This window comes from Austrofundulus limnaeus, unplaced genomic scaffold, assembly GCF_001266775.1.
Source record: "Austrofundulus limnaeus strain Quisiro unplaced genomic scaffold, Austrofundulus_limnaeus-1.0 Scaffold774, whole genome shotgun sequence".
In the NCBI taxonomy this organism is placed as follows: Eukaryota; Metazoa; Chordata; class Actinopteri; order Cyprinodontiformes; family Rivulidae; genus Austrofundulus; species Austrofundulus limnaeus.
In genome coordinates, this window is record NW_013953176.1 from 36,714 (window position 1) to 47,783 (window position 11,070).

The 11,070-nt window shown below is 37.3% G+C and overlaps 1 protein-coding gene across 2 annotated transcripts in view; it reads left to right on the forward strand.

Annotated features, from left to right (window-relative positions):
• sh3glb2a (SH3-domain GRB2-like endophilin B2a) overlaps positions 1–11,070 on the forward strand; it is a 40,420-nt gene that overhangs the window by 14,476 nt on the left and 14,874 nt on the right. For both annotated transcript variants that reach the window (XM_014028514.1, XM_014028515.1), the window contains 2 exons: positions 3,518–3,580; positions 9,944–9,967. In XM_014028514.1, the coding sequence (XP_013883968.1) occupies positions 3,518–3,580; positions 9,944–9,967 (87 nt within the window). The remainder of the gene's footprint in view (positions 1–3,517; positions 3,581–9,943; positions 9,968–11,070) is intronic.

Here is an 11,070-nt window from a genome sequence, read left to right on the forward strand (position 1 = left end):
CTCCACGGTGACGTGTCTTCTGCACAGTTTCGTCACAGCGGCCGTGTTCTGATATAAAAGCCTCTCTCTAAGACACGCCCCTGTGGCAGTCAGGGGTTGGAACAGTTAGCATACCATGATCGTCTGACTCTCCTTCAGCCTCGGGTGGGGAGAGCTGACTGCTGCGCTGCTCACACACACAGACACACATACCCCAGCCCGCTGTACATCCTGCAGAAAGAGGTAAACAAGAAGGAAGAAAAGGCAGAGAGCGGCGCAGCGGGGCAGCTGCATGTCCACGATCAGCTCATTGTGAAATGCAAAACAGCTCAAACCGGACCCGAACTTCAGTCAAACAAGACCCAACACTTTTTCTGATCTAAAATAGTTATCTTGTGAGCAGCTGCAGAACAGGGTTTTTCTGTCAGACTGTCGGAGCACTCCACCTCCTCTGTCTGGGGCTGGTGTGGTGTGAGGCGAACAGAGCTCAGCTGAGGCTGCGGTAAAGCACTCTGTGTCCTAATCCAGAGAGACAACACGAGTCAGTCCCAGACTGAGCTGACTTGATCATTTTAAATGAAATATGTCATGAATCATTATGTGTGTGTAATGAAACTTTACTTTTTACAAAACATAATTTGTTTAGAACGATCAAAAATGTTAGCTTGTCAAAATAAGCTAGCTGCCACGTTCTCTCATCCTGGCTTAGTGTTGCCAACTCCTGAGCAAGAAAAGTCCCTATTGGCTGTTCTAAAAGTCGCTGGAAGTCACTAGATGACGTCATCATTTAATTTACATAGTTGGATGTTTGCCAATAATTGTGATCTGAGCTATAGGAGAGTTGATGAAGAGAAAACAGTGAATAAAAACACTGAATATGCTTAGAACTGCAGTTAAACTTAATAAATAAAAATAATTTTATGACTTCAATGATTAGATCTACATAAATTAAATTTGTGGGAATCTTAAATTTAATCTGCAGTCTGTTGTCACGAGGCACAGGGAGGATGAGGTGAAGCAGTGACTRATCTGTGAGTCAAACACAGCTGACCCAGAGATTTATTTTACAGAGAAAAAAACATTACAGTAAATATTATATCCCGCTTTGTAAACCAGACAGAAGCAGTAGCAGCTTTGCGCATGCGTGATTCATTTGCAGCAGTCTCCTCTCAGCTCACTTCAGCCGGGGGTGGGGGTAGGTAGAGGTGGGGGGTGCTGCACGAAACTTCAGCAACTCGGACGGCTTTAGGAAGGGCCCCCCCCCCCACAGGTTTGAGATGCCTGTGATGACTCTGGGCTTCTGTGAATCACAAGGAACCTCTGCAACATTTTCAAGACATTTTGGAGACCTCCTCTTAAACGCTGTTTTTCCAACTGTTCTCCCAACAGTTGCAGCCCATTAAGATGCTGGCTTTAGCTCTCTAAGTTTGTCGCTCTTGTGTGGATCCAGGAACTGGAGGCCTGTACCGGCTCCATGTGGTCCTTTTGCATGTTCAGAAGCTGTGAATCAGTTTTTATCTGCTTGTAATTAGTTCTTTTTGTTTTGAGGCGTTTTGCTGGTTACACCACACTGACCACCATAGTGCAGTCATGGGTAGCAGTTGTTCAGTTTGAAAGGAAGTTTTTGATACAACAACGATTGGCAGAGCTGAAGTTCATGAAGGTTCCTCAATGCTTTAGGTGAGTTAAAGCTGTGATCATGTTGTCTTCTGTAAATTTTTTGAGCAATAGGCTGCTGATGGTGGGATTAGACAGTGGGATGATTTTAAGACAAACAGGAAAATCTATAAAATAGTACAATAGCAAACAGTATAACTGAGCAGTGGAGCAAGTTTACCTGTCAGGGGTCAGAATGTTAAGAGTTGGAGGAATAGAGTTAAAAGTCGTGAAACATTAAAAGATGGATTTAATTTTTGTCTCTTCTGATTATTATTTTCATAGAATGTTTTCAGACATATTTAGAGAACTGTTGCTATAGCTCACATTAAATCTACGAACTCTTGCATTTTATAATCTATGTTCATACTCCTCATATTGACATGCTTATTTATTTTACATCTTGTTTTACCAGCAGGTGGCAGCGGAGCCCAGTGTACTTTCAGATGAATCAGTTGTTTTTGTTTTTTTTAAACAACACAATCATATGCCTGAAGACTTAATGGATCACACACATAATGGCATCATTTGTTTAAAAAATAAAAATAGAAAATGCAATCATGAACAAGTCGGTCATGAATAATTCATGGCTCATTCAGTTCTTTTTATTTAGTTAAAAAACTGAATATAAAACAAATATATATACTGTATATATTATATATTGTATATGCCAATATATAATATATATATATATATATATATATATATAATATATATATATATTGGCAAATCCATCCATCCATTTTCTGTGCACGCTTATTCCTTTCAGGGTCACGTGGGTCACTGGTGCCCATATCCAGCAGTCACAGTGTGAGGGGCGGGGTACAGGTCACAAGTCCATCATAAAGTTTGGCAAAGTGTTAATTTTAATGTCAAGCACATGTAAACAAAAGAAAAGTTTCAATACAAACGTTTGAACTCTGCTGTGCCACACACAAACATCACTGCTGATATGGCAGAATGACGACAGTGTTTGACCTGATTACCGTCCCTGATTAGACAGGAATTTTAGGAATCCGGAGGCAGGTCTGGCATAGCTTACTGAAACTCATAAGATGTTTGCCCAGCCTGAGCATGAATGCAGTTTTATTCTGCTTCTGTTTGTCTCTTTTAAATTTTTATACTTTTTTACTGCTTGATGTGAATAAAAATAGATCTATTCATTGATCCATAAATCTCAGAATGTCTTTCTTTGAAATGAAACACTTTTTGATACAAAATAAAACTACTAAATGAGCATTGTTCCACATTTTTACCAAAGTTAAGAGACATTTTTGGTCTGTTTCATAGACCAACCTTTTGTCTATTWCAGGTTCTTATAACTGATTTTAAAACTGACAAAAGCAGACTTTTGCAACCCATTTGCATGTTTGCACATGCATGATTAAGATGCAGCTTACTGTAATCTGACATTATTAATATACAGTAACTACTCTCCCATTTCCAGGAGTCTACTCAGGTCAGTGAAAGACATATGAGTCAATAGTTTCAGTAATCTCTCACAGCTTGTTTATATACAGCTGTTGCATCACCTCTCTGCTCCTTCTTATTATTACTTCAGACACACCTTTGAAAGGGTGTCAGTTGCTGTTAACTCCAAACTTCCACTTTCTGTAAATAATATGAATTACCATCTGAATCATGTTTTGACTATTGGCTTATCCAAAAATATTTCAAGTTAAGAGATTAACCTGAAAATGTTTTTTAAATATTTAACGTTTAGTTCCTTTATCACAGTTTTATGTGACAACATATCAGTATAAAATAAATGTTTTGTATCTGATTGTTATTCTTGACATTTCTTGATATTTTGTTTTTATTTAATTTATGCAAACTGTGCACAATGCTACAAAAATTAAAACAACTTTTGCTGTTTCTGTAGGTGGCCCCAGATTTTAATGAAACCAGACCTCGCAACTATGTGCTTTCTGCCAGTGCTTCTGCGGTAAGAAGACACCAAACAAACATGAACATGTAATGTTTTACTGTAACTCTGATCTAAACTGTAACAGAGAATTTGCTGTGTGAGTGCTGAGTACTGATTGTGTGTGTGTTAGAGAAGAGAAACCTGTAAAACTTGCAGGATGGTGCYCCCTGAAGACCATGACTGGATACCCCTTATTTAAACTCTCTTTGGGGGTAGAGGTTTGTTAGTTGATGTCATTTCTAGTTGGTCACACACTGCACTGTGATAGCTTAGACTTCTGATATTGAGAAGCAGAAGACTTGCACAAAGAAAGCATTGTTCTGTTTCAGATCTGTGTGGTGTTGGGGTTCAGAGCAGTAACTGCTTTTTGTAGGTGTAGGAAACACTTTGCAGTGGTTAAAAGACTTCTGGACTTTATGCTTCGGCGCGTGTTAGTTGATAATACAACTCAGTAGGCATACTCCTGCAAGCTCTGTCTCTGGACCAAGGCTCAGACTGCAATATTGTTAAAGCTGCCATTTGTACAAGAGGCTTATAGGCAACAAGAAACTCATTTAAATATAATTTGCTGAAGAGAATGAGATTTTATTTGATTGCTGGTGTTTGGCTCAGAAAGTGGAAACTAAAGAGCAGCCCAATCAGCTGGTTCTTCTGCAGGAATTTATTCTCTTGTCCAGAGGCTGTTTCATCTTGTTTTCACAAACAGAGTGAAAACTGTGAGTACCTGCAGTGTTATCTGATGAATTTATTCTGCCTCATAAAGTTACATTTGGCCTCAGAGCTACGATGCTAAAAATAAGTTCTTGTTTCAACATTCAGATGTTTCACACTTTCTGGTTGTCAGTTTTATCAAAGTTGGAAAAGTTATCAGTTCTGACAATGGAAAGTTTGATAGTTGTTTCTATTACAAAAAACTAGTAATTGTTGCCAAAAGTTCTAGAAAACAAAAATAAATAAACAAATAAATAAATAAATGAAACAGAAAGTGGAACCTGCAGCTGTTTTTATTAAAATTCCTGGAAATTTCCCCATGATGATGAACAACAGCCCTGCTGCTCAGAAGACACTGAGGTCTCAGACTCTGAATCCTTAACCGTAGTTACATAACTCTGAGTCAGACAGGAGCACCAACAGCCATACTTTTGTAGGGAGWTTTCCTGCTTCAGATAAGACTTTTCACATTCCTGAATTAAGACATCAACACCAAGAGAAGTCTTATCTGAGAGAGCAKCCCTACATACAGTGTACTGTACTTCAAGTGTGGCTTGGCTCGGGAATTGCATCAGTGAGGCTCCAGCATTACACTCCTGTAAAACGAGTCAATGACCTTGCTGGTAAAAATACATTTTCACACCTGTTGTGTCTGACAATCGTATGCCTTCATCGATAACACATTTATCAATCGAGACTACTGTGTGTCCAGTTGATGTTTGTGACTTGTGCCTAGTTTAAGAAAGCTGAATCTATTGACCTTTTACACTCATTTATAGTTGAATCTTTAACAACTGATGTGATTGGTTGGCTGTTTTTTCCGCAGTGAAATATGAGAGCTTAATTTTGAAGGTTAAGACGAATCACGTTCTTCCTAAAATCACAGAGTTTACATTGGGCAACCTTGTGGTTTTAGTTGCGGTTCCTTTGATGTCAGAAAGGAAAGAAGTAGTGGCATCTCAGGACTGATGCATCATCAACAAAATGTTTTGCTGTTGTACAGCCTAAAGAGGCAAGTGGACTTCTTCTCTGATCAAGTTGATCAAGGGGTGATTTCCTTCCATAAATCACTCTCAGAGCTCAAACTTGGCTCATTCCAATGCAATGAAAGACCCTTGGGTATTACCAAGATTTAAAATTAAATATTGAAACTCTTCTTATCAGACTTGGAGAATCACTTGTTAGTGCTTCCTCCTGCTTAAATAGTGATATTCTGTATCTGAGAGATAATCATAATTTGTTTCCAACATGACCCTCACACAATGTATCACTTTGCCCAGAGCGTGCCTTTATCAGCACCTTATGGGGGACAGTGTTGCAAGAAACAAGATACAGAAATCAAGTCATAGCTGTAATATCCAGAACAAGCTAAATGTTTTGATGTAAAAAAAGTTAAAATAAAACAAAAAATTGTTAATTGAGTTAGGTGCCAAAAATTGTACAGAATTGTTATAGAAACAATAAAGAGTTTAYGTAATGTTTATCTGCACACGTTATCCAAATTGAGTGTTACCATGACCCTATTGAATTTTACACATCATAAGTCTCATTACAATGACAGGTCAGTCAGTGGCATGGGATAAAGGTTTCTTCCTTGTTGCTTTCCTGAGAAGGCATTAAATTCAAGTTTCACACCAGAGTTATGTGATACCAGTCTCTGTAAACCACCAGTGTGTTATTGTGAAGGAGGTGTGCCCCTTTAGAGAAAGGCCAATAGACCTTTTGCCAACTGACGTCATCACGCAAAGCACGCATGAAATGCGTTACCTCACTGCTTGACCTCTGTGTCACACTGTGACAATATTCTACACGACTGCAGTCGTGTAGAATATTGTCATAACTCTAATAAAAGAAATTCTTCAGCCCAGAACAGGGCTGTACATTAACTTGTTTAAATTTGTTTTGTGCTTTTATTTCTTAGAAAACGTTTCTGGACTGTGGTCTCTGTGTCTACATCAGTCACTAAATACAAACTAAAAAAATACAACAACTGACGTGTCCTCTAAACCAGTGTTTCCCAAAGTTGGGTTTAGGACCCAAAGTGGGGTCCCGAAACATCAAGGTGGGGTCTTGAAAAGATTTTCTGAATTAATTACATTTTTGCCTTAGTTGTTACAAAGGAGTGAGGTTAGTGTATTTAAAATGGATAAATGTAGCGTAAGAAAATTTGTATTCAATAAACTGAAGTTGAGCCGATAAACACAAATGTTAAATAAAATGATTTGTWGGAGGAATGAAACTATACAACACCAGAACTCTGGAATCTGAGTGAGCTTTATTGTCACTGAAGCAGACAAGAAACCCACACTGCCCGAAAAACAGGAAGTTCATGTATTTAAACAGTTTCTTCAATGCTTTCGCTCACCCCCTGCTGACCTACGGCTGAGTCACAGGCATTCAGACAAAATTCTCAGCTAATGTCATTCAAACGTTTAATTATGTGTTGTAAAAGATGTTTCGGACATGTAACTATACCTATTTCCATCAAGACATAATAGATTAAACACTGTCAACATTACAAAAAGGAGAACTTAAAAATATAGTGTTGTGCTTTTAACATCAGTACTAATCTCCCTAACTCTAAATTTCTTCACATTACTATAAAAAATATTGTTACTATGCCCATGTTTAGTTGACCTGATACAAATGTTCATCATCCAAAAATAGTTGTGGGCACAGGTCTCTGCTACTGTTATTTTGTGGGTCAAAAGCTGAAAAGTTTGGGAACCACTGCATTTTGTTCCCAAATTTGGGCTTGGGACCCAATTATGGGTCATGAAGCACCTTGGATAATCTCCAGGAATCAATTGAAAGGGTAATGTAATATTTTCCCTATAACTATTAAACACAAAATAAGAATAAATAAGTATTTATATTTCTGTACAACCTGTTTAGATTGTCAAAAAGGCTATGGTTTTTTTGGGGTTATTAACAAAGTTTGTGTACTCAGACCAGTAATATTTGGGGTCACAAGTTTTTGCCATGGATATTTTGTGGGTCAGAAGATAAAAAGTTTGGGAACCACTGCTCTAAACCCTCAAAATTGTCCACTAATTATCRTTATTATTTTTTTTGCTTTATTTTTGTTTACCTCACAGTATTTTTCTCTCAGCTAAAACTGTAGCAAAAGATTAAGGATTTCTATTTCATGTGAGAAATGTGGTTAACCAGAGATAGAAAGAACTCAACTCAAAATCTAAAAAAGTTGGAATGTTTAAAAAGTAAGAACATAATGTAATACAAGATTTGCAATCTCATAAACCCCTTTCACAATGAGACACAGGAATATATCAAATGTTTAAACTAAGATTTTGTAGGGGTATTTTTTAATTTGACCATAACAGCACCTCTTATACACATGAGAACGTTTTCTATTGTGAAGCATCCACTCTTCTCTTCACAGCAGTCTGAGTTGTCTCATTCTTGTTCATTGAATGATTCATCATCTTTGAACTGTGCTGATATCAAGGCAGATGGTCTCCCTCCTCTTTAGTAGAGAGTATGTGGGATCTATTGCTTCTAAACACTGTGATTCATGTGACCGCAGGACAAGTTTCCTCTTTTTCTCAGGCCATTTTAACGAGTTTTGACCCAGAGTGGTGTTTTTGGATGATTTTCATACATGGCTTCTTCTTTGCATGATAGAGCTTTAATGAGTCTCTGTGTCTTTACAGATAATACAGTGATGTTCACAATAAAATAAAAAGTGCTCTTAATTCAGCTCTACCTGAAAGTTCATCACAGCCGTGTTCTTTGAGCCTAGAGTTTTCTCCAAAAAAATCATAAAAATTTTCTGTAGATGATGAAATATTCAGAATGTTCCCAGTTTTCAATGAGCACATTATTCTGAAATTAATTTGATCTGTTTGATTTTAACAGACCAGTGAACCTCTGCCCATCTTTACTTATGAGAGATTCAGCTGAAATGCTCTTTTTACTCTACATCCAATCACTTTCTGAGAGTTTCATTAAGGGGGGATATTATGCAAAGCTGACTTTTTTGGGCTTTAAATCATGTTCTAATGTCATTCCCTCATCAAAAACAGTCAGCATGTTTCTTTGACTCATTCATAAATGTTTGAGAAATTGCTTGCTGGTATAAAGCACTATCTATTGTACCAAACTCCTCCCTGGGGCTCAGTCCCCAGCTGAGCTTCCTCCCCTAATGCATTGTTGTGAAAACATGCTGAAGTGGGAGTGTCAGAAATGGCAGGTTCTTAAAGAGACAAAGGCCCATTTCAAGGTGTTTAGATAGACTATGATATAAAGTCAAATATATAGTTTTATATATATATATATACAGCTTTTACATAACAACTGAAGATAACAGTTATTTGATTGAGGTATAGAATTGAAGTATGTCCCTAGAAAATACAAAATACACCCTCTTTAAAATCTGCCCAGTATTTCTTGAGATATATTAGACACAGGAACAGACCTGGGCAAATACACTGCCTGGCCAAATAAAAAAGTTGCTACCAAAAAAAAAAGGTCACACACATTATTTGGTTGCACTTTAGCTTTGATTACAGCACACATTCCCTGTGGCATTGTTTGGATGAGTTTCTGCAGAGTCACATGATTTATTTCCATCCAGTGTTGCATTAATTTTTCACCAACATCTTGCATTGATGATGGTAGAGTCTGACCTTCTCCAGCAAAAGATTCTCAATGGACTCTGTAGAGCCAATCCATGTGTGAAAATGATGTCTCATGCTCCCTGAACCACTCTTTCACAATAAGAGCCCTATGAATCCTGGCATTGTCATCTTGGAATATGGCCGTGCCATCAGGGAAGAAACAATCATTGATGGAATAACCTGGTCATTSAGTACATTCAGKTAGTCAGCTGACCTCATTGTTTGAGCGTATATCATTGTCTCTGCCTTAGGCAGCAGACCATGAAAAGTACATGTGCACAAAAATATTTATTGGTTACAATAATACAGGTTAATGCAGTCTGTTAYTTTCTGCCTCTGCAATCATGGCTAAGTCTTTCTGTCATGTAATTACATTTAAAGTATGAAAAAACAGGGATTTTAACAGCCTGAGTGTATTACTAATGAATCACCGTCAACCAAACCAACATAGTATCATGTGTTTATGACTAACTCAGACAACTTGTTTCTTTCTTGAAAACAATTGCCAACTAAAATATGCAATACTGAATCACAAACATTGGGAAGTTTAGTGTGGTGGACGTTRGCACACACTGGTTATTGATGGTGATAATTTGCATTTACTGTATGCGCCTCTTCATACCAAAAAATGACAAGAAATGAAACCTTGAAAAAGCAAAGCCCTTCTGCAAGAAATCCAAGGAGTCTAATCACTGCCTGAATGGGATCACGAACATTGGGAGGTGTGACACTTATTTATTCTTAGTATTTCTGAGGATTTGAAATACAGAATACAAGTCACTCTGATAAATTAAGAAAATTGTTGATGCAAGCAGTTTTCCTATTCTAAACTTGCAAGTTCAACAAACCACAGTTGCATTTGAGAAATATTGTACAAAAGGAACATTTCACAATATTTCTGTAAGAATGAAAGCTAAATCTCACTGACTAATGGAACAAAATATTTTCATATGAACAATATGGCATCATGTCTGCTTGGTCTTCCTGTTAGTTCTTATGTTTTTCTCTATTCTTTATGTTTGCTTTTCAGTTGTGGACTGAGGAAGTAGAGAAGGTAAGTATAATTTTGTAGTACTATTTTTTTCTCTCTCTTGTTTAAAATATTAGACACTCATTAGTGTAATAAACAGTATTTCACCAGGCTGTGACTGGAGGAGAGCAGTTGGCGAACAGCATTTGTGAGGGTATCTCCAAAATGTCTTGAAACATTTGTTTAGCTCAGTTTCCCTACATTAGTCTCAGAAGCTCACTTGTTTGTCAATTCAATTTTGAACATGTCCGAAAGTTCTATGAGACAAATTTTCAATCAAAAGAATTGCAGAGTTGTCACGTCAGGAGTGTCTAGAGTCCTTTTTAGTTTATTTTGTGTCATAAAGCACTACAACTGTGTTTGAGACCTGCAGAGGAGCTCTCCTTATCAGAAAATATCTGAGGCTACAGCACTGCTTGTCCAGGGCTGGACATCTTTAAGTCACCTCACAATTTGATTTGGTTACAAGTGAGTGGGCGATTAAAAACTGAAGGCTGAATATTGATGCATCCAAAATCACACTTGAAGTAAAGCCCTGAGCTTAGAATTTCTCAGATTTGAAATAAACTAAATTTTTTGCGCAACGCTGCAGCAAAAAGCAGTTTTTACTTGTGGACAAAAGCAGTTATAATACTGTGAGTACAGAGACAAGGTTCTGTGTCACTGGATGTCCATTCACCAGGGGCCTCATGTACAAAGACTTGTGTAGATTTCTTACTGACACAAGGTCAAATCAAGAAAACATCATACACACAAATAAATCCAGATGTAGCAACCTGCGAGTATGCTGGAAATCCAAGCATTTCTTTTGTACATCTCAATCACCGTGGGACTGACCTGACATGAGACTCCTCACGCATGAGTTTATTAACCTAATTACTGTAAACACAGAGGAACTCAGATGTTTGGCAAAACATAAATCTTTACTTATGAAATATATGAAGATAGTTATGTGTCGAAACCCACCTGAAATTTTTTGATTTGTAACTTGTAAAAATATGATTTGTGTACCTGTAAAAAATTCACCTGCAAAAATTAGATTTATGTATCTGCATAAAAGATGTGTATTTGTATAAAAAAAAATTAACCTTAATCTTCTGACTCTTTTAAGAAACATCTTAAGACAT